Source organism: Phyllobates terribilis, unplaced genomic scaffold, assembly GCF_046119375.1.
Source record: "Phyllobates terribilis strain yellow unplaced genomic scaffold, ASM4611937v1 Scaffold_1__5_contigs__length_1240528914, whole genome shotgun sequence".
NCBI lineage: Eukaryota > Metazoa > Chordata > Amphibia > Anura > Dendrobatidae > Phyllobates > Phyllobates terribilis.
This window is the reverse complement of record NW_027362761.1, coordinates 1,165,309,222-1,165,335,452: the sequence shown is the minus strand read 5'-3', so window position 1 is coordinate 1,165,335,452 and position 26,231 is coordinate 1,165,309,222. Positions and strand designations below refer to the sequence as shown.

Genomic DNA, 26,231 nt, shown 5'->3' with positions numbered 1-26,231 from the left:
GAATTAGCTGGGTAGAAGAGCAAAACGAGCAATTGTAAGTACACAAGTGCTATATAATATGATGACTGCAAGAGGAGGTGCTGCTCCTCCTCCCTGTAACACCCCCCCCCCTGAAGAAGTAGTGTTGAGCAGTGCAGCTTAGATGATATAAAACACTTACTAGAAAGATGCAGCACCTTGTGTTTTTCTGCAGCTGCTCCTTCCTGACCACCCCCCCTTTCATAGTCGTCTATAGGTAGCAAGTAACCTGATCCCTCAGTGAGCTCTTAACCTGCCTTTCCTGTCAATTTGATTTTTACCAGTGAGTTCATAGTGAGTGATCAGTGCAGGGGAAGAAGACAGTTAATCTTTTAGAAAACCCTGTGAAATAAATTGATTGTTTTCCTCATCTGCGATGTTATGTTTCTCACTAGTGATGTGGATTCTTTAACCAGTTCATGACTGGGCTACTCCCCCCTTCTCCTTCCTCACCAGGTTTTATCATATATACATTTTTAACGGCTCTTAAAAATGTTGACCTTTTAAAATATATATATTTTTTTACCAGGTGCGCTGGTGGACCAGTAATTTAGGCAGGAACGGCACGAATGGTTGTCACCAGGAAAAATGCTGTAGGAGGCTGAGGTGAAGATGTAGTTAAGGGTCTGAAACTGAAGCATGAACAATCCAAAAGGCGAGAGTAGCAAAAAGAAGGGACAGGGCTGAGGTCAGGGCCAAAGTCAAGTCTAAATGCAATGCAAATATAAGACCAATCAAATTGCCCACCAGGACCGATGTCAGCAGGAGGGAGAGGTGGTGGTTATTGCTTTAAGCAAATTTTTAGTTCCGAAAAATGGTAAACTTTTATAGTTTCTTTACTATAGCAGTAATTCTAAAATATTGCCCCCCCATGTACAAAAAATATCTGTATCGGTGCAGGATTGTCTGTCTAACTGGAACTGCTTTTTTTACAGTTCTAAAGTCCATTTTCAAATAGCCTTTTAAGAAAGAATCCCCCCCCTCATTTATCAGAGAGAAGAGAAGTTATAAAAAGCTTTGGAAGACCCTCCCCAAGTGACAATCCATTAATTTCAGTGAGAATAGTGTAATTCCTCATTTCTCCTGTGGGAGTGCTGTGTGGAAATGTAACACTTGCTGCTAGATTTCTCATCGATCACTAGTGATCACAGTACTTTAGAAAAATCCTAATGAAAAGAGACTGTCAAAAGGAGTTTATTTTTGGTCGACACCTTGTGACTAGGGATTATGTAATGGAACTAGTAGGGCTTTAAGGTCTTCTGTATCAGAGGTCATCGTCAAGGAGTCACTTATATATTTAAGAAAGTCCTAAACTGCAAAAGTGCGTACAATAAGGATAACGTTCCTCCTGTAAAGGCTTGGCACTATGTTATGCATTGTAGAGCCAAACTCACATCTACCTTTTTAAGGAAATTAAAAGCCATAAATTGTGTTTAGTGTTTGATATGCGCGGCTGTCAGTGAAAGCGGTAATGCCCCCTAAAACCTTGGGTTGCTTTTCACCTTTCATAAATTCCCGGGGAGATTCTATACAAAAAATAATTTTCAGCTCCGCAGCTCATTGTTATTCAGAGTTGATTGATCGTCGTCATTTACTCAGCGAGGAAGTTAAGTGCTCCTGTCATTTCCAGGAGTATAATTGGGACGTTTCACAGGTCAGCGATAGTGGCAGGGTTTCCCTTTTGATTAGTGTTAGACTGATAACAAAAATTACAGTTTCCCGTGATGGATGGGACCCATAGTGTCTAAATGCAGCGCTCATGCATCGTACCTAAACAAAATGAATTTGCATCTGATTATGTCTGCGGGTTATGGGAGAAGAGAGGACTAAGGGGAAAGTATGTTCTTGTTATCAGTACACAGATTCTCTCCAGCGTGAAGATTGGCCCCCACCCGTACATTAGACAGGACTCACGGAGGGGTATTGTAGCGGCAGACAGGAGATGGGAATATTTGGAGAGGCACAACGTTTTCCAGACTAATGGTAACCATACATATTGCAAAGCAACTGTCAAAAGTGACTAGTTTTTGCTCTTATTTTATTCCCGCTATTCCCCTGAGTATTCTGATTTTTGATTTTTAAAATCTGCCATATGGTTCCTGAGATATGGACCTTTCTATTTAGTGTCTTTAACAGTAGGATCCTCAGGGGCGTGTCTTTAGGCTCTATTTCATTATTACCACGTGAGCCACTCCCCCTTGCTAAAGACCATAAAAATTAGCACTTACAAAAAGGGTTATATCTTTTTTTTCAAATCTGCCATACAGTTCCTGAGATATGGACCATTTTATTAAGTGTTAATGTGTATGGTCTTTAGCGAGCAACCTAAAGACACGCCCCCGAGGATCCTAAAAATTATCACTAATTACAAAAGATCCATATCTCGGGAACCGTATGGAGGATTTAAAAAAATCAAAAAACGGAAAATTCAGAGGAGAAGCGGGAATAAAATAAGAGCAAATAAATGGACAATTTTGATCCTCCTCTTTGACCAGGCCCATAGCTTTCGGGAGGTGGATCGCAAGGACAACCGAAATCTCTGTTAAGAACACATTGTGTCAAAGGAAACCTTTTTAAACTTAATTTTTTTGATCAAAAAGTATTATGTCCACTGCTATATCATGGTGACTGTGCAGCACTGTATGATGACCGCTGCCACGTACCAGGCGTCCAACTAGACCCATGGGCTCTCGGTCACACTAGCACACTGAGACTTCATGCCAGCAAAAAATGGCTGCCATACAGCATCAACACCAAGGGTGGGGTCTCTGAGTGGCTCCCTCTGCAGGTACAATAGTGCAGTGCTGTATAGTGCAGGTCACAACCTTTTTATATGATCTATTAAGAACACACCCTCTCGTCCCAGCCAAGCATGCAAGTGTATGTGGGGGTCAGGAGGGATAGCTGTCGGCTGATGCTTATCTAATATGTATGGCCGTCTTAGGGCTTATGTCTGCATAATGTTGAATTTCCTTTTGACATATGGGACAGGAACGCCTCCTTGGGTTTATACTGAACTTATCCTTAGGGTCCCATTGATATGACTTTTCCAAAAGAAAAAAGTGTTTGGATGTAGAGAAGGTAGAAAAATACCCAAAAGACGTGTGTCACAATATTAGCGGGCCGTGAGATATTGAGGCTCCGTTCAATGTAACACCCAGGGTTCATTATAATAATTTTTCAATAGATGACGTACAGATAGGTAAGTCGGTGGGGGCAATGCTCTGTGACTTGTCCTTCATGTGAATGTACTAGAGCGAGTACACTTGTTGCTGTCATTTTGATGCAATCCCTGTTTTCTCTGTTGCAGATCTAGCAGAGCTCTGAATGCTGAGCTCTGTGTAACCCCGCCCACACCACTGATTGGCAGCTTTCTCTGTATGACCCCGCCCACATCACTGATTGGCAGCTTACTAAGTATTGACAGAAAGCAGCCAATCAGTGCTGGGGGCATGGTTGGACCAAGGAGGCACGAGACACCTAGTCGTCTACTGATAATCTCCTGTTGTTGAAACACTGATATTCTTGAATCCACAACACACAGCCCAGTAAGTGACATTGCTGGAATCTGGGTCTCCGTCCCTACATCATGCTGCTCTCAGATTACATAACCAAAACCTGCCGACAGATTCCCTTTTAAGGAATATTTTAAGGAGGTCAAGGTGATGACTTGTGTCCTAATCCCCCAGCTCTCATTCAGATGACTGTCTGAGGGATGTGCTGGAAAAACAAGTCCGATCCATGAAGGCCGCACATCACAATTTACCGAATTTAACAGCTCTGCTCTAATGTCTTGGTGCCGATATCACAGGACACCTTCAAAGATCTTCATTCCAGGCCTCCAAGGGTCAGAGTTATTTCGGAGCACAAGTTAACTGCAGAATAATTTACAATAATTACATAATAAATGAATTACACTGTCCATGGATGGGTGGGAATCTTTGGGTCTTGGGCTATTTTATGTGTGTACGGTGAAGTGAGCCTGGCGGGTGGATGGGTACTGGATGCTTCCTCCATATTGGGTCCATATTGGATTTGTTTTATGTCAGAAAATATTCTTAGTTATGATCCAAAATCTTTTTTTTTTCTCTAATCCTGGCCTTCTGAATACAGGGCTATTACTTCCATTTCAGTTTTTTTTTTCTTTTTCGTGTAATAGATTCAGATATTTTAAATATCCATTGACTTCTGTAGGAAATTCATGGCTGTAACCGGACATCTGATAAAAACATAGCATGCATTATTTATATCTATCTTTGCAGGTGTCCATGCAGAAAAATTACCATAGCCATAGAGCAACTTATTATTAGGATCAGTGCATACAGAATTCAACTAGAATACCGCAGAGAGAAAAGAGGATACTGGAACTTTTCCTCATGTTATCATCCCTCTTACCAATAATAGCATGTAACTGTCTTCTCTTCTTGTACATTCTCCACTAACCTTTTTTACCTATCAGCCTAATATTATGAACTTTCCCCTTGTCACCTCGGTTATACAGGATCTTTTCTTCATGTTATCATCCTTCATACCGATCACAGCATGTTATTGTCTTCACTTCTCCTAGTACAACCTCCACTGACCCAGAACAATGAAGGAACTTTTTTCATGTTATCACTCTTTTTACCTAGCATAGCTTGTTACTGTGATCTCTCCCCTGTATAGCTTATTCTCACCTCAGCAGGGGGGTTACAGAATCCTTTCCTCATGTCTTCCCTCTTGCCAATCATAGCATATTACTGTCTTCTCTTTGTACAACCTCCACTGACCCAGAGGAATGAAGGAACTTTTTTCATGTTATCACCTTTTTTACCTGTTATCGTGATCTCTCCTCTATATAGCTTTGTGTCACCTTGTTGGTGGTGAGGTATGGGAGCCTTTCTTCGTATTCTCATCCCTCTTACCAATCATAGCATATTACTGTCTTGTGTTCTCTTTGTACAACCTTTACTAACCCCAGAGAGATGAAGGAACTTTTTTTCATGTTATCACCCTTTTGACTTAGCATAGCCTGTTACTGTGATCTCTCCTCTGTATAGCTTCTCGTTACCTCGGGGAGGGGGGGGGGTGTACAGGTTCCTTTTTTTTTTCCAAGTTATCCATCTTAGCAATCATAGCCTTTTACTGTCTTTTCTTCCCCTTGCACTACATTTACTGAGAGAATTTTTTTCTCATGTTACCACCTCTTACCAATCACAGCCTGTTACATTCTTCTCTTTCCCCGGTACATCCATCAATGACCCCAGGGGGTGGGGTTGGGAAATTGGGAACCTTTCCTTATGTTATCATTCCTTCTATAGAATTAGCAAAGGATACAGGTTCTCTGATTGTCAGGGGTGGAGGTCTTCTTATTTCTAGTAGTGAGAAGATGAGCAATTGTGCATCTAATTAGATAAGTTATGGGAATATTTTGGCTGCCTACAGTCACCACTAGGGGAAACTTACTGAAAACTAAATGTATACTGACCCTGTTGTACTCCATAATGAGTTTGTTTTCAGTAATTATGGTGAAGACAATAATAATCCAACTTTTTCAATTTTGCTAACTTGCTTGCCTCTGATGGTACTCCTGGTGGGGTCCGATTTGGGCTCTTCCTTTACTTGGTTTGTCATGAATAAAAAAAAAAAAAAAAAGCAAAAATAGCTTTATCGCCCTTCATTTTTCAATATACCATCAGGTGGCAGACAGTGATGAAGAGGACGACGAGTTTGAAGAAGTCCCGGAGAAAGAAGGTTACGAGCCTCGCATTCCGGACCACCTTCGCTCCGAGTACGGTGAGTTTGTCCAGCTGTGAAAATCTCCACGCCGGCATGTAACTGCAGCAGTAAACTAAATAAACAGCCATTATGAAGTAATAAAGAGATCATTGTTGTGGGTAATCTCTCCGACTGCCGGCCGAGGAAGTCATTACAGAGATAGGGAAGCCACGATTGGCTGCAGACAAACAAATACCTTGTAGGGGAAGTATCTTCGGAGACTGCGGGTTTATTTCATTCCGTCATGTAGCCTTGTAGTTTAAAGCCCGCCGCTGCTACGCGGACTACAAAGGAATATTTATAAAAGGATATTTATTTGCCGTGGAAGAAAAATATCCAGCCTCACACGCCGCTCTTGTAAACTGCTTCCCGGGAAGCTCTCGAATTACAGTAAATCTGTTTAATTAAATCCCATTACGCTGAGCCATCTGACACCTCCGCGCACTATACAATTACACTCTATAGGAGGTTTGTATAAAAGAGCGCCGGCCCCAGACCTCGCCTGTGTAAAGACACACACATTCGCCATATTTTGCAAGGCCCCCCACTGACGTACCTGTAATAAGATTTGCTAAATATTTTGAGCCTAGAGAGGTCGGTAAACTCTGCACAAAATAGAGCCGGCACTGGGATCTTAATGCCCTGCTTGGGAAATCGAGGGCCGAAAAGGCGGAAGATTATGTGTTTTTTTTTTTTTTTTTTTTTTCCCCGCCCTTTCCGCTTTCTATTTTGTGATTTTTAGGTAGTCGTCTATGTAATTAGATAGACTACAGCTTTCAATAAAGTAGCCAGGCGCCAAATTCTATTACATAATTTCTAAAAGGGATTGTCCACACCTAAAATCTCTTTTCTTTACCTTTTTGAACGTCGTGAAAAATAAAATAAAAATGTAAATAATCAATGTTACGTCCCTTACTGATCCCCTGATCTTCCTCTGGTCACCCCGCCTGTATAGGTACTGTACTTTCTCTTCCTGCTGGGATTGACATGTGGCTGGAGGTCTCGCAGGTCCACCCATTCTGAAAAACATTCTCCGTGGTGGACCACCCCTTTTAATTTACCTTTATAGTGCTTTTTAGAATTCTTTGTGCCTCTTCAGCTACCAGAAATACGGACCTGTATCTGTAATATGCTGCCTTTACATATTTAGTTGATTTGATTCATTTAAGTGAGCTTTCTCTAAATCCACACAATGGACTTGGGGGGTCAAGTGTCGCCCAATTGAATGGAGCGGTAAATTAATAATCTTGTAAAAAATTAAAATAAATTTTAATCATGTAACACAACAACCTGATTTTAAACAAAAGGTCGTTTCCGGACTATGCATTGATTGTCTTGGTTAAGGAAAATACATGACCGGTTTCACACCCCCTTCTACCCCAAGACAGTGCCATTGTGTGTAGTGTGCAACATCAGCCCTTTAATTTGTTCCTTTTGTTAGAATTCCCAATGAATGTAATTATTGGGAGGAAAGTGTATGAATGCGATGGATAAAGCATGTACTGTATATGTATATATTGTAGCAAAACCAGGTAGCATTGGGTTAAATACTAGCCCTGCAGGTCTTAATTAGATGCACGTGGCTAGCTTTGACTAAGAACCATGAGATGGGTTCTCTTTGTGTCAGTCTGCTGGATGTTGAGCAGAGTCAAGTGTGCTAAAGCTGGTGAGTGACCAGCCAAAATGTGAGCTAAAGCTGGGAGAGAGACAAACCCGGGTCTCTCTCTGAATGGAGATTGCACGGGTCAGCTAGGAAAGCTGAGCAGTTACCTTTGTCTCCACTTGCTGAGTGGGAGGGCGTTTCCTTGTGTGTCTTCTCAGCCAATCAGCTGTCTCTTGCCAGCTCTTCCCTTTCCTCTCTCATGCACTAAAGGAACATCTGCAGCTGCATCTCCCTTCCACCCCAACGTTACACAAAATATTTTTTTTCTCTCCTCCTCTTGAAGATCCATAACTTTTTTTTGTTGTTGTTACGTTGACATCGCCTTTTGAGGGACGATTTTTTGTTGTTGTAGTTTTGAATGACACAATTCATTTTACCACATAAAGCACTGAAAACCATGAAGAAAAATCCAAGTGGAGTGAAATGGTGGAAAAACATTTGTGTTTTTTTTTGTTTTTTTTTGTAGTGTTCACTGTTGGAAAAATGACCTGTTAATATTTTGAAGGTCAGTATGATACCAGATTTGTGTGTGTAATAAATATATAAAAAAAAAAAAGTGTCTGATCGGACAATTATGGACACGACAATACTAAATATGGTTATTTTTTAGATAAAGATGGAAAAGAGTTTATTAAAATTTTTATTAATATTTTTTTGCGCTTTAGCAACTCCTCAATTATTTACTTTATTTTTTTTTAATCCCTTTAAAAAAAAAAAAAAAAAAAAAAATGACAAGAAAAGACAAAGGAAATGTTGCATGTTCTGCCATTTCCTTATTTTTTAAAGCTATGGTTTTACTTAAAAAGAATCTCGAGTGAAGCCACAAAATAAATGTATTTCACGTGCTCACCTTCTGTTTCTTGCAAGGTCAAAAGCCTCTCCAAGTACTTGACATTGCTGATCTTTTACCTGCGGCCCAGAGATAATATCTGATGAGTGGATTAAATTGATCCTGTGATATCGGACAGTCAGGAAGGGTTTTGGATCTTTGTGCACCGCAATATTAAAGTGTGAGAATATTTTTCTCCATGTTCTTGCGTTTTGAGCTACAGCTGCACGCGGAAGCATGTTGGATGTAAGGGATCAACGCTAGTAAATCCAGATCTAATCATGAAGAAGAAAGCATCTTGTATATATTTATCCGTGCAGAGCGTCAGCCGTTTAATATAAGGCAGTTGTATTATTAGCATACAGTGCTGGCCAAAAGTATTGGCACCCCTGCAATTCTGTCAGATAATACTCAGTTTCTTCCTGAAAATGATTGCAATCACAAATTCTTTGATATTATTCTCTTCATTTAATTTGCTTGCAAGGAAAAAACAAAAAAGAGAATGAAGCAAAAATCAAATCATTGATCATTTCACACAAAACTCCAAAAATGGGCCAGACAAAAGTATTGGCACCCTCAGCCTAATACTTGGTTGCACAACCTTTAGCCAAAATAACTGCGAACAACCGCTTCCAGTAACCATCAATGAGTTTCTTACAATGCTCTGCTGGAATTGTAGACCATTCTTCTTTGGCAAACTGCTCCAGGTCCCTGATATTTGAAGGGTGCCTTCTCCAAACTGCAATTTTGAGATCTCTCCACAGGTGTTCTATGGGATTCAGGTCTGGACTCATTGCTGGCCGCCTTAGAAGTCTCCAGTGCTTTCTCTCAAACCATTTTATAGTGCTTTTGGAAGTGTGTTTTGAGTCATTGTCCTGCTGGAAGACCCATGACCTCTGAGGGAGACCCAGCTTTCTCACACTGGGCCCTACATTATGCTGCAAAATTTGTTGGTAGTCTTCAGACTTCATAATGCCATGCACACAGTCAAGCAGTCCAGTGCTAGAGGCAGCAAAGCAACCCCAAAACATCAGGGAACCTCCGCCATGTTTGACTGTAGGGACTATGTTCTTTTCTTTGAATGCCTCTTTTTTTTTTTTTTCCTGTACTCTCTATGTTGATGCTTTTTCCCAAAAAGCTCTACTTTTGTCTCATCTGACCAGAGAACATTCTTCCAAAACGTTTTAGGCTTTCTCAGGTAAGTTTTGGCAAACTCCAGCCTGGCTTTTTTTATGTCTCGGGGTAAGAAGTGGGGTCTTCCTGGGTATCCTACCATACAGTCCCTTTTCATTCAGACGCCAACAGATAGTACGGGTTGACACTGTCGTACCCTCGGACTGCAGGGCAGCTTGAACTTGTTTGGATGTTAGTCGAGGTTCTTTATCCACCATCCGCACAATCTTGCGTTGAAATCTCTCGTCAATTTTTCTTTTCCGTCCACATCTAGGGAGGTTAGCCACAGTGCCATGGGCTTTAAACTTCTTGATGACACTGCGCACGGAAGACACAGGAACATTCAGGTCTTTGGAGATGGACTTGTAGCCTTGAGATTGCTCATGCTTCCTCACAATTTGGTTTCTCAAGTCCTCAGACAGTTCTTTAGTCTTCTTTCTTTTCTCCATGCTCAATGTGGTACACACAAGGACACAGGACAGAGGTTGAGTCAACTTTAATCCATGTTAACTGGCTGCAAGTGTGATTTAGTTATTGCCAACACCTGTTAGGTGCCACAGGTAAGTTACAGGTGCTGTTAATTACACGAATTAGAGAAGCATCACATGATTTTTCAAACAGTGCCAATACTTTTGTCCACCCCCTTTTTTAGGTTTGGTGTGGAATTATATCCAATTTGGCTTTAGGACACTTCTTTTTGTGTTTTTTCATTGAAGACAAATTAAATGAAGATAATAATACCAAAGAATTTGTGATTGCAATCATTTTCAGGAAGAAACTGAGTATTATCTGACAGAATTGCAGGGGTGCCAATACTGTTGGCCAGCACTGTATCTCCAATATTTAGCTATATATGCAAATTTTGGTTTTTACAAATTTCCTGCTTTTGTGTCTATAGTGGCAATTTGTATTACATCTAGATTATGAAGAGCAATCCGATGAATTGAAAAGTCATTCAAACCTAATCGCAAAAACCCCACTTCCACTGAATTTCAGCTCTGCCACAATGCTTACATTTCAGTGATCTTATTGTTTGCTCCAGAGAAAGTGTTAACGAGGACAAGGCAGCTCACTGAGTTATAAGAACAGACTGCTTCGAAAGGGGGCTGGTGCTTGAAATAATTGTCTTTTTCTGTTAATTATGGTTACCTCCAAGCAAACATGTGCTGTCATCATGGCTTCGCATGTAAAAAGCTTTATAGGAAAGGACATTGCTGCTTGTAAGATTGCTCCTATTTCAATCATTTATCAGATTATTAATAAGGTTCCATTGCTGAGAAAAAGGCTTCAGGGTGCCCAAGAAAGTCCATCAACTGCCAGGATGATCTCCTAAAGAGGATTCAACTACAGGATCTGCTTAATACCAATGCAGAGCTTGCTCACAAATGGCAGCAGGCAGGTGTCAGTGAGGCAAAGGCTGTTTGAGTCTGGCTTGGTGTCAAGGAAGGCAGCAAAGAAGCCACTTCTCTCCAAGAATAACATCAAGGACAGACTGACATTGTGCAGGAAGTACATGGATTGGACTGCAGAGGATGGGGGTAAAGTTCTTTTCTCTGATGAAGCCCCCTTGACACTATTTAGGACATCTGGAAGAATGGTTGTCCAGAGAAGAGAAGCTGAGCACTACCATGAGTCTTGTCTGCCAACAGTAAAGTCTGCTGAGATTATTAATCTGTGGGGGCTCTTCATCCATGGAGGGGGCTCACTCACAATTTTGCTGAAGATCACAGCTATGACTAAAAAATGGGATCAAAACCTCCTCCTAGAGCAACTTCTCCCAACCATCCAGGAGTAATGTGGTGATGACCAATGCTTTCTCATGCATGATGGAGACCGTGTCACAAGGCAAAAGTGATAACCAAGTGGCTCGTTGAACAAATCATTGACATTGTGAGTCCATGGCCAGGAATAAGTCTTGGAAAAATTAGGGCCATCACTATGAATATTGAGTCTTTCCATGAACTTGATATATTTCTCAATAAAAGTTTATGAAATGCAGATAAATTTAGTTTAGTAACTATAGAAACAGCCGACTAAAAGATTGAAAAACACTGAAGCGGCAAACCATTTGGAAACCAAAATTTGTTTCCGTCTCAAAACTTTGAGTTACGACTGTAGGATAAATCGGGAGGAACGCTAATGGCATGCGCTGGAAATAGTCTTAATGGCTCCTCTATGCTTTTATTATGGCAATGCTGAGGGCTCGTTAGTGTGTCAGCTGCTGCAGAGTTTGCAGATGGTCTTCTCTCCATGGACACTTGGTCAATAGCTGTATGGGATGGAATTGACCATTCTTAAAGGGGTCATTATAAACCATCATCACCCATCCATAAGTGATGCGATCGCTGGGACCCCCACGAATGAGAAGAATTGGGGAGTCCCGCGTCCACATGTAAATGTAACGGAAGAGCGCATGCGTGACCGCCTCTCCGTTATTTCCTATGGGAAATGCACACGTCCTTGGGTGATATATGTATATAGTCATTATTGGATCCTTAGTCTAATGGCGTCATACAGGCAAAGGTATTCTGCTGCAAGAAAGGGCGCTGAATACAAGGAATGGGATCGGACCGTGCAGGCTTTTTTTTCTGTCTGCATTGTTCTCTATATGTCTCCATCTGTGAGACACAAGCTCTATATGGTGGCATCCAACTCTTGTGGTCTTCTGTATATGCCGGCCTTTGTCCATCACAGGCTTCCATATTTAATGTCATCCATTGCCCGTTCTCTCAAGTGTACAGTGGCATCCATCGCCCATTCTCTCCCATATGCATATGTCTCCAGAGAGGGAGAGGACGTGGAACTCTTGTGCCACCTCTTGGAAGTTGCAATCCTAAAAGTCAATATCAACTGTTTAACGAGCCTTAGGATAAAAGCCAAACCAGAATCTCAATTTGCAGACAGTGTTTCAGGATATTGCCCTTCATCAGTGCAAAGCATGAAATCTGATTTGGCTAGGTGAGAGGCTTAAGAGTGAGATCTAAGGGGTAACGTTTCTACTTGCGGAGAGTGACAAGCCAGGCCTGGCATGTCAGAGTGAGGAGACTTCTATGCCATGCATGCTCCTCCTGGGAAATTAAATACGCGTATTTAATTCCCAGAGGAGCATGTATGGCGTGTAAGTCTCTTCATACTGATATGCCGGGCCTAGCTTGTCACTCTCCGCAAAGAGAAACGTTACCCCCCTTCCATATACAGTGGCATCTTTGCCCCATTATGTACCATATATAGTGGCATCCGTCAACCATTATATCCGATATGCAGTGGCATCTGTCCCCCATTGTCTCTCATATACAGTGGCATGCTTCCCCTATATACAATGCCATCTGTCACCTGTTATGCCCCATAAACAATGGCTTCCATTAGTGGTATCTGTCCCCCATTGTCTCCATATAAAGTGCCATCCATCCCCCGTTATCCCCCATATACAGTGGCATTCGTCCCCCATTATCCCCTACATAAAGTGGCGTCCTTCCCCATATACAGTGGTATCTGTCCCCCATTGTCTCCCATATACAGTGGCATCCATCCCCAATACACAGTGGTATCTGTCCCCATTGTCTCCCATATACTTTTGGTATCTGTACCCCATACACTGTGGTATCTGTCCTCCATTGTCTCCAATATACAGTGGCATCCATTCCCCATACACAGTGCCATCCATCACCCATTATCCCCTACATACAGTGGCATCCTTCCCTTATCCCCCATATACAGTGGCATCCATCAGGGCTGTGGAGTCAGTAAGCCAAGCCTCCGACTCCTCAATTTCCCTGACTTACGACTCCAGCTCCACAGCCCGGCCTCACTACTGAGCGTGTACATAAAGTGCAGCACAGATTCATCTCAACTAAAAGCCGAGATCCATAGATCAGGAACAGGACAGACATTTATAGGATGTTTCATAACTTTCCAAAATTCTTATGAAAACATTTACAGCACATCCTGCATTGTATTAATGATCCCAATTTATTATATATTTTAGGAGTTGATCCATTTTATACTCACTCTAACTCCACCAAAATGGACACCGACTCCACAGGCCTGGCATCCTTTCCCCCATATACAGTGGCATCCATCACCCATTATTCCCCATATACAGTGGCATCCATCACCCATTATTCCCCATATACAGTGGCATCCATCACCCATTATTCCCCATATACAGTGGCATCCATCACCCATTATTCCCCATATACAGTGGCATCCATCACCCATTATTCTCCATATACAGTGGCATCCATCACCCATTATTTCCCATATACAGTGGCATCCATCACCCATTATTTCCCATATACAGTGGCATCCATCACCCATTATTCCCCATATACAGTGGCATCCATCACCCATTATTCTCCATATACAGTGGCATCCATCACCCATTATTCCCCATATACAGTGGCATCCATCACCCATTATTCCCCATATACAGTGGCATCCATCACCCATATACAGTGGCATCCATCACCCATTATTCCCCATATACAGTGGCATCCATCACCCATTATTCCCCATATACAGTGGCATCCATCACCCATTATTTCCCATATACAGTGGCATCCTTCCCCCATATACAGTGGCATCCATCACCCATTATTCCCCATGTACAGTGGCATCCATCACCCATTATTTCCCATATACAGTGGCATCCTTCCCCCATATACAGTGGCATCCATCACCCATTATTTCCCATATACAGTGGCATCCATTATTCCCCATATACAGTGGCATCCATCACCCATTATTCCCCATGTACAGTGGCATCCATCACCCATTATTTCCCATATACAGTGGCATCCTTCCCCCATATACAGTGGCATCCATCACCCATTATTCCCCATATACAGTGGCATCCATCACCCATTGTTCCCCATTTACAGTGGCATCCGTCACCCATTGTTCCCCCCATATACAGTGGCATCCGTCACCCATTGTTCCCCCCATATACAGTGGCATCCGTCACCCATTGTTCCCCCCCATATACAGTGGCATCCGTCACCCATTGTCCCCCCCATATACAGTGGCATCCGTCACCCATTGTTCCCCCCCATATACAGTGGCATCCGTCACCCATTGTTCCCCCCATATACAGTGGCATCCGTCACCCATTGTTCCCCCCATATACAGTGGCATCCGTCACCCATTGTTCCCCCCCATATACAGTGGCATCCGTCACCCATTGTCCCTCCCATATACAGTGGCATCCGTCACCCATTGTTCCCCCCCATATACAGTGGCATCCGTCACCCATTGTTCCCCCCCATATACAGTGGCATCCGTCACCCATTGTTCCCCCCCATATACAGTGGCATCCGTCACCCATTGTTCCCCCCCATATACAGTGGCATCCGTCACCCATTGTTCCCCCCCATATACAGTGGCATCCGTCACCCATTGTTCCCCCCCATATACAGTGGCATCCGTCACCCGTAGGGCTCCTATTTTAAACCAAAACCACAGCTCATGCGGTGCAGTATCTTCTTATTTTGGGGGGTATCCGGGAAGCCTCTGGAATAGTGTACCCGACTGCTGCTGTGTAGCGTTGAGAATAGTTAGACCGATATAGAGGCCGGGAGGAGTCTTCTCTGGGGTCCGCCTGGTACCTAGGACCCTGTGGTTACATGTGACCTCTGCACTTGGAGCGTTCTCGGACCACGTACTGACCGGAGTGTGGTTGCACCAATAATCCAGCCATAAACGCATGTACAAATTGCATCCAGGTTACTGTCCTCACATCTGATCGGAGGGTCTTTCTATCAATGAATCTACGCACCAGCCAACCATTGAATTCTGCCTTTCATTCAGTCACATTGTGTTGTAATTGAGAGCAAAAAGTGAAAACATTTTAAATTCCAAAGAAAAGAAGAATAATTTACCGCCACACAAACTATAGTATAATGTGTTGCCCACTTTGTGATGGCTGCAGACTCCCAGCTCCGCACCTATGAGATGTCAGAAGGTCGTTGGTGACCATGGTTGGATTGGCCATGCACTCGGGCCGCCTGCACGGCTGCAGCTCCATCCCCCTTCCTCCTTGCACAGTTTTGTTTCATACTCATGCGGCCACTGGCGGTTACAGGCAGACGGAGCTTCGGCCGCACAACGAGGCGCACTTTGTGGTGTCACCCTTGAAGCAAAATTCAATTTACAACCAACTCGTAAATCAGTAAGTAGTTAATAAGATATGCCTGTGTGTGATCTATCCATTAACACAGAGGAGCCACCAAATAAATAATATATCCTATAGTTCCAGCCTTTCTGTCATCAGAAAATGACCTATTGGTTAAATCTGTTTTTTATTTTAAAATTATCAAAAATGTGAAAAATATAAATATAATTTATTTTCATATTACTATGTTTTTATAAAAAGACAACCAGAAATCTTTAATTTTTCCCACTGTTAGGCCTAATGTTGATTGTGAGCCCTCGCAGACAGGGTCCTCTCTCCTCCTGTACCAGTCGCAGAGTAACATACCTGGCAGCGTGCTGGCATGGCTTACCACCTCCCACCATGCAAGACCGCCATCTTGCCTATTAATCCAGGCTGCACACTTTGCTCCAGTACCTGCTGTCTCGTGTCTGATTGCTTAGGGCGGCGGCGCGGTTACTGCCTGATTCTTATAGTTACTGTGTGCGCACTCCTAATGCCTCCCCAGCCTATTGCTGTGAGTCACTGGATACTTAAACCCCCTGCACCCAGTAGGGGGTGCCTGAGCAACACTTTTTTCTTCAGTGTGTTCCTTGCAACTGAGTTGCCAGGTCCTGTCCTGTATCTTGTCTGTTCCGCCCCTGGGTGCTGTATACCCAGGCCTGTTACCTGTATTTGTGACTTCTAGTCTGTTTCCGCCACCCTGGGGGCTGAGTTCCCAGGCTCGTTCCTGTATCTTGTTCCTGTCTGAACTGTGTCCTAGCCCGTTACCTGTTTGTCTCTGTCCGAACCTTCCCTTTTCCTGCAGTGTCTGAACCTGCACCTAACTCCAACTCGTTGTCTCTGAACTTCTGTTTGTGAGTTTTGTGTACACTCGCTACATCATTGTAAGTACCTTGTGTGTATCTTTTTCTGCTTGTCCACCGCACCTGCTATTTCGCTCCTCTCTGCTTGTCCACCGCACCTGCGGTTTCGCTCTGCTGTGCTCTGCTTGTTCACCGCACCTGCGGTTTCGCTCTGCTCTGTTTGTTGACCGCACCTGCAGTTTCGCTCAGCTCTGCTTGTTCACCGCACCTGCAGTTTCGCTCAGCTCTGCTTGTTCACCGCACTTGCGGTTTCGCTCTGCTCTGCTTGTTCACCGCACCTGCGGTTTCGCTCTGCTCTGCTTGTTCACCGCACCTGCGGTTTCGCTCCGCTCTGCTTGTTCACTGCATCTGCGGTTTCGCTCTGCTTGTTCACCGCACCTGCAGTTTCGCTCTGCTCTGCTTGTTCACCGCACCAGCGGTTTCGCTCTGCTCTACTTGTTCACTGCATCTGCGGTTTCGCTCTGCTTGTTCACTGCACCTGCGGTTTCGCTCTGCTTGTTCACCGCACCTGCGGTTTCGCTCTGCTCTGCTTGTTCACCGCACCAGCGGTTTCGCTCTGCTCTACTTGTTCACTGCATCTGCGGTTTCGCTCTGCTTGTTCACCGCACCTGCGGTTTCGCTCCGCTCTGCTTGTTCACTGCATCTGCGGTTTCGCTCTGCTTGTTCACTGCACCTGCGGTTTCGCTCTGCTTGTTCACCGCACCTGCAGTTTCGCTCTGCTCTGCTTGTTCACCGCACCAGCGGTTTCGCTCTGCTCTGCTTGTTCACTGCATCTGCGGTTTCGCTCTGCTTGTTCACTGCACCTGCGGTTTCGCTCTGCTTGTTCACTGCACCTGCGGTTTCGCTCTGCTTGTTCACTGCACCTGCGGTTTCGCTCTGCTTGTTCACCGCACCAGCGGTTTCGCTCTGCTCTGCTTGTTCACCGCACCAGCGGTTTCGCTCTGCTCTGCTTGTTCACCGCACCTGCGGGTTTTGCTCTGCTCTGCTCGTCTACCGCACCTGCGGGTTTTGCTCTGCTCTGCTCGTCTACCGCACCTGCAGGTTTTGCTCTGCTCTGCTCGTCTACCGCACCTGCGGGTTTTGCTCTGCTCTGCTCGTCTACCGCACCTGCGGGTTTTGCTCTGCTCGTCTACCGCACCTGCGGGTTTTGTTCTGCTTTGCTCGTCTACCGCACCTGCGGGTTTTGTTCTGCTCTGCTCGTCTACCGCACCTGCGGGTTTTGCTCTGCTTTGCTCGTCTACCGCACCTGCGGGTTTTGCTCTGCTTTGCTCGTCTACCGCACCTGCGCGTTTTGCTCTGCTTTGCTCGTCTACCGCACCTGCGGGTTTTGCCCTGCTTTGCTCGTCTACCGCACCTGCGGGTTTTGCTCTGCTCTGCTCGTCTACCGCACCTGCGGGTTTTGCTCTGCTCTGCTCGTCTACCGCACCTGCGGGTTTTGCTCTGCTCTGCTCGTCTACCGCACCTGCAGGTTTTGCTCTGCTCTGCTCGTCTACCGCACCTGCGGGTTTTGCTCTGCTCTGCTCGTCTACCGCACCTGCGGGTTTTGCTCTGCTCTGCTCGTCTACCGCACCTGCGGGTTTTGCTCTGCTCTGCTCGTCTACCGCACCTGCGGGTTTTGCTCTGCTCTTCTACCGCACCTGCGGGTTTTGTTCTGCTTTGCTCGTCTACCGCACCTGCGGGTTTTGTTCTGCTCTGCTCGTCTACCACACCTGCGGGTTTTGCTCTGCTTTGCTCGTCTACCGCACCTGCGGGTTTTGCTCTGCTTTGCTCGTCTACCGCACCTGCGCGTTTTGCTCTGCTTTGCTCGTCTACCGCACCTGCGGGTTTTGCTCTGCTCTGCTCGTCTACCGCACCTGCGGGTTTTGCTCTGCTCTGCTCGTCTACCGCACCTGCGGGTTTTGCTCTGCTCTGCTCGTCTACCGCACCTGCGGGTTTTGCTCTGCTCTGCTCGTCTACCGCACCTGCGGGTTTTGCTCTGCTCTGCTAGTCTACCGCACCTGCGGGTTTTGCTCTGCTCTGCTAGTCTACCGCACCTGCGGGTTTTGCTCTGCTCTGCTAGTCTACCGCACCTGCGGGTTTTGCTCTGCTCTGCTAGTCTACCGCACCTGCGGGTTTTGCTCCTGTATCCCAGTCTGTACTGGTCCCTATCTTGCCTGCGTTCCTACCTGCCAGTGCCCACTTGTCTGCATGCCAGCTGTGCCTGCCAGTACCCACCTGTCTATATGCCAGTCTAACCTGCCTGTTCCTGCATTCCCCGGTGTGGGTCAACAGCTTTGACCGGGGTCTGACCTGGAGTAGCACCTGGTCTCTCTGCTCGGTTCCTCCCTGGTTCACGGAGTCAACTGAGCCGCCGTGTGACCTTGGTCGGACCGGGTTGATACTTGGTTACGCCCCTCCAGGCACTCCTCGGTTCATGGTCCAGTGGGATCACTAGCCACGCTCACCCCATTCAGTCCGGACGCGTGCTTAACACGCAGTCACGTATTTGTTCAAGATTATTGTAATTGTTCTTGTATGTATACCCCTTTTTCACTTGTAAAGTGCCATAGAATAAATGGCGCTATAATAATAAATAATAAAAATGTTAGCCTTCTACTTCCTACTCTTTACAGATGACTTTTCATCCATAATCTCTGTTGATGTCACTGCTCACCTTCTCCCCCTCCAATATGACTGATAACACCTCTATATACAGTAGATAACACAGGATCCACCATTCACAATAGGTGATGTCACAGCTCACCTCCTCCTCCTCCTGTACAATGACTGATAACACCTCTATATACAGTAGATAACACAGGATCCACCATTCACAATAGGTGATGTCACAGCTCACCTCCTCCTCCTCCTGTACAATGACTGATAACACCTCTATATACAGTAGATAACACAGGATCCACCATTCACAATAGGTGATGTCACAGCTCACCTCCTCCCCCTCCATTCACAATGATCTTTGCCCAGATTAGAACATTCTTAGATATTTTTTCTATACAAGGTATGAGTCATTCTGTTGCCGCTGTAGTCCATGTGGCGAACAAATGGAACGGAGAGTACGAGTCTAGTATTGGACCAATTGAAATGTGAAATTTACTAGATTTATTTTTTTTGTTTTTTGTAAAAATATAGTCATGTGAAAAATTTTAACCAAAAAGACATTCAACTTTAATGAAAGAATAGGTCTTTTTCTAATGACACATTTCCTTTAATGTTGAATCACATGACTTTGCTGGGGGAAAAACCAACAAAGTATAAGAGTTGTAGTATAAATGTGTAGAGGAAGTAGGACACGACGGCTGTGGGAGTGGAGTGGAGCGTCCCATCCATCAGGCTGCCTCTTTCATGAGCTGCTTTTATGCCTTTTGATACAATGAGGGGAGCGGGGAAGTGATTATTTCCTCTTTTGTAATTAAACGAGAATAAAACATGATTAAAACACAGAAGTAATTGCATTTTGTAGACACTGGTTTTCCCGGGCACTGATTAAAAATGTTCTTTACACCGTCTGGATCCTAATAGACTCATAAATTCATCACTAGGAACAGACTGTGCAACAGCCGACCAGGGAAGAAGCGTCTCCTTGTAGGTAAGTAGTAGGATAGTCTGGCGGATTGCAGCGGGATCTGTCCACAATCAAAGGGTAAAACCTAAGTGGAGTCCAAGGTGATGTCTCTCCTCCTACTACAATGGTGGAAGATCGCTAGGGATCCGCCCTGGAGGATCACAATGAGCCATAAGGCGGTCAGGAGCTCTCGGGGTTATAGAGAAATACACCCCGGCGAGTCCCTAAGTGATGTCTGCTCTGCTCGGAAGTCAAGAAAACCACTGCAGGAGTCGCGTCACTAGTGTTGCAGATTTGTTCGACTTCTTCAGCAAAAGTATCAGCAATCAGACATTTGTGGGACAAATCAGAGTTTACTTGTGACATACAGGAGCTGTACAAATCAACAGAGAGCAAAAAACAAGACTTGTGCTAAGATGGCTGCTATACTAGTGACAGTTTAAACAAGAGAAACAGTTAGATACATATTAAGCATCAACAAATACAACAGCGCCATCTGCTGACACTGCAATGTAACACATCCAACATATAATAAGTCTGCAGCTTGTTGCATGTATTTCAACAACTAGAAGAGCGAGTCCTCTGAGAAACAGCCAATGATGCGCTGTTCTAGTCACTTGACCGCTGCAACCAGTCTCAGGCTGCAGCAGTCCTGTTTATTTAGTAGACCTCTCTTCAGGAACTGGCACAGATGTGTGCCTCTGTTACATTTTTTTTTAAATCCTCCTTGTCTTAAAAAATACATATATTTTGGTTTCGGACCACTCCTTTAATCTAGCAGCTAGCGCCAACTACTGCTAGGAAAAAAAAAACCTCACTCTCCGGAGGACTCAGGATAGGTCCTTTACATAGACAGCTCACTGATTTCATTTGGACTATGTGTAATGCTTAATATCCCCTGTGGTGGCGCTACAGGAAAAATGCCTCCTTGTCAGGGTACGATTAGAGACTATGCAAGAGCTTTGCATAAGTGAAAATACTCCTTATATTGTCAGATTCCAGAGGGGGAAGGAGACTGATTCTTTCCAGAGCTCACCCCAAGCAGCACAGATTAACAGCATAACCAAGAGGGACACACAAAAGCAAAAATTATTTAAAAAAGGTGATTTTTGTGCTACAAACACATCAAATTAAAGGGAACCTGTTAGGTTGAACATGGTGCCTGATTTGCAGGCAGTGTGGTGTAAAGCAGAGAAAGGTTTGTAGGAATAGATTCAGTAAAACATGGATTTATTTTTCTATTTATAATGCATTTCTTATATAGCACCATCATAATCTGCAGCGGTTTACAGACCTCATCAGCACTGTCCCCATTGGGGCTCACAATCTAGATTCCCTATCAGTATGTCTTTGGAGTGTGGGAGGAAACCGGAGAACCCAGAGGAAACCCACGCAAACACGGGGAACACCGTGCATCTTTAAAGTTCCTGCTGGGTTTTGGCTTAAGAGTCCAGTGGGCGGTCCTACTCAGTGACTCATACGTGAAAGGCAGTCACTTAAGTCCGCCCACTGGACTCCAAAACAAAAAGTGCGGAGTAACATTTAAGTTGCACGGAATCCCTTCCCATAAAACTGTAAATTATTCCAATAAAACAACATTTTCCTGGTGACAAGTTGAAACTCTTTTAAGAAGTTGTAAGTAATGATAATTTGAGAGTTTTTTTTTTTTTCTAGGGGTTGAGACTAAAAATTCAGTATAAGTCATTGGGTCCAATTCATTCACCTTTTTTGTCTAGTTTTTTGCTTATCTTTTTTTGGGGCCTTATTCTTATAATTTGTGTCTTTTTTTTTAAAGTTTATTTTATAGATGTGTTTACCAGTGTGTTTTTTTTTTTTTTTTTTTTTTTTTTAATGTTTGATTGCATGGGCGGGATTTAAAGAAATGTTCCCTTTTCCCCCACCATCACTTTCCACAGAGTGATTTTATGTACACCTTAATTTTTTAAAACATTTTTAGCAGAACATGTAACTTTGAGATAAAAATGAAAAAAAAATAAATATCTATATATATCTATATATATATATATCTATCTCAAAAATAAAAAAATCCTTTTTTTTTTTTTTTTTTTTTTTAAATTTTGTGCAAGATTCATGAACCGTGTGTACCATTTTTGGCGCCAAAACCGTCAAAAGACAAAAAAAAATAAATTACAAATTGACTTAAAAGAAAACTGCAATTGATGAATCGGGCCTTTTCTAGGGCTAAGTCCACTCTCTAGGACTATGCACCATCCACAGTATCTCTGAGGGTAGATGTGAAGTACAAGCTGAATGTATAGACTATGTTTGACAATGATGTCCAGGGGCTGATAGTATCAACAACGCTCCGCTCGCTTCAATCTGTCTGCCAGCGAGCGCGATAAACCGGGAGGGACACAGAGGAGGAAGCGTCCCCAGCCGAGAGCACCTTGTATGTTTCTTTATCTGTGCACTACATGAAGAAGCCCTTCACCTGCAGTGTGCTTTACCCTGTCCCTGTTTTATCACTGCCCTGGTGTGAATACCGGCCTGACTGCCTTACATCACGGCGTTATCGGTGCACGGGTAGGGAGAGCTAAGAGCACTTGTAATCTACTAGATTTGCAGTGAAGCTGTCTTTTGCTTACGTGTAGTGACAACATGCCCTTAAAGGGGTTGTCCAGAATTTGGCTATTGATGATCTTTACTTTTTGATAGGTCATCATTATAAGATCTGTGGGGCTCCGACACCGATTTTCCGTTTCGTGGTCCCCGGAAATCAACAGTGCACAAAGCAGAACAGCACAGCTCCGTACACCGTGTAGTGGCCATTCTCGAGTACTACAGCCGCTCAGCTCATATTGAAGTAAATGGGAACTGAGCTTCACTATGCTGTATTCACTCCTGAAAGGAATTTTAATAGAAAGGCGGTTGAGCATGTGCCCTGGCGCTCCATTGAAAGTCTATGCCACTGACTGAAATGGCCATGCACATTTCTTAATTTGCACTCCTTCTACATGTGGTTTTGAGACTTGTAAATAAGGGGACTGGGGTCGCTCATACTGAAAATCGGCTAGGGGTCCAGTTGACACTCACACTGATTTTAGAATTTTACCAATGCAAGTGGGTAGGTGAAGAAAGCTTCTGTACAGAGCACCTTTTGTTAAAATGTATCATTCTATGTCTCCACGGTAACAGACTACAAACAAGCCCTGTGTAGTCTGATCCTGTAGTCACACTTTTTTTTTTTTTTTTTTTTTTTGCAATTATCAAATTTGACATGCATTTTGTTTTTCTAATTAATTTTATTTATTTTCTTAACCCTTTCCCTTTCGAGTGACAAAACTAGGAATGTACTTTTGAGAGTAATATGGCACTGTGGAGGTGATTATTTATTTTCGGAGTCATCTCCATACATTTTTCACCGTACGTGTTGTGTGGCTCCTCCGGGCAGCTCGGAGCAGTCATATTTAGGTTTTTCTTAGTAAGCCCACACAGCTGTTAAGACCCGGTACATAGACTCCGCTTTTATCTCCGGCAAGTGAATTTTCACGCAGGGGCTTTTATCACCCTCTCTAATCCCACCATTTCTGTCAGGACATAATCTCTTTCTCAAATTTACATTTTAATTACCAGACCAGCTGAACTGGCTAAAATCAATAATGTCAGCATTCCGCGGCCTATCTCCGAGCCGGGAGCCCTGCCTCTCTATTTCCCACTATCGATTGATTTTCCTGAACACAGTCCTCTTTATTTCTCCCAGCAAATAGGTGCCATTTGGTCATTTAAGGCATTAAGCGAATAAAAAAAAAAAAGAGTTCTTTTACCGTATTGTTACCGTTGCATGCAAACATTTTAATGTGATTCTTTATAGGATCCTACGAGAGATTTGTTCATTTGAGATTGCTGCAGATTTGCATTAGGACGTTGGATAATATTTAAAATGGAGTTAAAAGGGAATTACCGAATTTCACAACGCAAATTATCTGTCCCCGTCCCCCCCCATCCACCTGCAGTAATAGCTTTTTGTCCCCTCACCCACCATATGAGTGTTTACCATATGGGTCTATGGACTGTTTCAATCAGCTTCCATGTATAAATGGTAAATTGGGGACAGTTAGCCGCACCATAGAAATTGGTAGCAGAAATTTCCATTTTGCGCGCTGATAAAAAAAAATAGCAAAACTGTTTTCTAGACCGCCAGTACAGGACCTAAGGAGTGGTTTGTGACACAGGCGTTGTAGACTAAAGTTGGCTGTACATATTAGATGACTAGATCTCCAGACATTAGTCACGGCCAGCCACTCCTGTGTTCTCTATGAGAGAGCCTGTGGTGGGGGCTTAACTCTGTGATGAACAGAGGGATCAGTCGTTGGAATTCAACATGCCCGCATCCTTCACTTTCACAGCATCATTTCTCGGGGCACAATCTGATGAATTCGCCCAATTCTGCGGGTTCTGCCAAATTTTATCTGGTGTGAATAGCCTGCTTGACATCCTGCATCATGTACCGCCCCCTCGGAACTGTCACCTTGCCTTGCGTACTGCCCCTCGGAACTGTCACCCTGCGACTTGTACAGGCCCCCCTCGGAACTGGCGCCCTGCGTCTCTTACAGGCCCCACTCAGAACTGGCGCCCTGCGTCACGTACAGGCCCCCTCGGAACTGGCTCCCTGCATCTCGTACTGGCGCCCTGTGTTCTCGTACAGGCCCCCCTCGGAACTGGCGCCCTGCATCTCGTACAGGCCCCCCCTCGGAACTGGCGCCCTGCATCTCGTACAGGCCCCCCCTCGGAACTGGCGCCCTGCATCTCGTACAGGCCCCCCCTCGGAACTGGCGCCCTGCATCTCGTACAGGCCCCCCCTCGGAACTGGCGCCCTGCGTCTCGTACAGGCCCCCCCTCGGAACTGGCGCCCTGCGTCTCGTACAGGCCCCCCCTCGGAACTGGCGCCCTGCGTCTCGTACAGGCCCCCCTCGGAACTGGCGCCCTGCGTCTCGTACAGGCCCCCCTCGGAACTGGCGCCCTGCGTCTCGTACTTATCAATTTTACATAGGGCAGTATAAGGGGTTGTTTGCTTTGGAATTGTAATTTCATATATTCCATAATAGTGTAACCTTTTAGTTTTATAAAACTTTACATGACATTGGTTTTGTCAGTGTAGGTCCAGGCATTGAGATCCCCACTGATTGCTTAAAAAAATGGGGTAGAAGCGCTCAATAAAGCCCTGTGCCAATTGGCGCGAGATTGGTTTTGTTCAGCTTTCCTTGGGGATTTAGTCTGGATCTGTTCCCAACTGAGATTCAATCACAGCCCAAGAAGGACAGCACCCCGCTTTGCGTTTTTGCCCCTTCATGTCAGCTTGACCCCCATCGATCAAAAGCTTAAATAACGAAGAATTGCAACATTGTAGTTCATTAGAGAAGTTTGGGCACATGGTGAATCTTGGGCCCCAGTTCATCCTTATTTCTTTTTTGTATGTTAGCCATTTTTATCTTGAACTAAATTTACTACGGCGTTTGCACCCATTTTATACTTGTTTTTTCAGTCCGTGACTTGAGCTTGGTTTTTATTATCCAGATGGTTTCAGCTTATTCATCTGATGTGAATTTTTGCACAATGGAGCTCGGAGACCCTATTGGAGTACAAAATCTTTAATTTTTTTTTTGACGCAGTTGAAGCCTTAAGTGAGATATTTTAAAGATTATTGAAATGGTTGCAACATTTTACTGAAAATGGAAACAAAAAGACTGCAGTTGGTCAATTGGGGTAATAAATTACATAAAAAAGATAAAGGGGTTGTTCAGGATTGTAAAAAAAAAAAAAATATGGTTCATTTCTTACAAAAACAGCTCCGCCCTTGTGCACAGGTTGTATGTGGTATTACTACTCAGCCGTGTCAAACTATTTCCGAAAAAAAAAAAATCACGTATTTGTTCCAATCTTGGAAAACTCTTAAGATTTTGCTATAGACCATTATAGGCCAACTTCAAGTGGGGGAAAAAAAATGTGGAGCTTTAGACTTTCCACCATTTCCATTTTTGTGGATCATTCCTATTTATAAATGAAGCTCTTGAGTAATATAAGGAGGTTACTAGGCATAAAGATACCTTTGATCACAGTCAATTTTCTTTTTCGAATGTGGCTCCACTTTTGTCCATTGGTCCCGTCTGGGGTTGCAGCTCAGCCCCGTTCGTACAAAACATGTCCACATATTGGGATTAATGGCAAGGTTCTCGCTGTGATTGACCACATGGAAG

General features: G+C 44.1%; 1 protein-coding gene across 1 annotated transcript in view; it reads left to right on the top strand.

The window, feature by feature from the left end:
* Positions 1-26,231, top strand: part of UVSSA (UV stimulated scaffold protein A) — a 115,577-nt gene that overhangs the window by 51,106 nt on the left and 38,240 nt on the right. Inside the window, exon 8 of the mRNA XM_073649107.1 lies at positions 5,697-5,793. Within this exon, the coding sequence (XP_073505208.1) occupies positions 5,697-5,793 (97 nt within the window). The remainder of the gene's footprint in view (positions 1-5,696; positions 5,794-26,231) is intronic.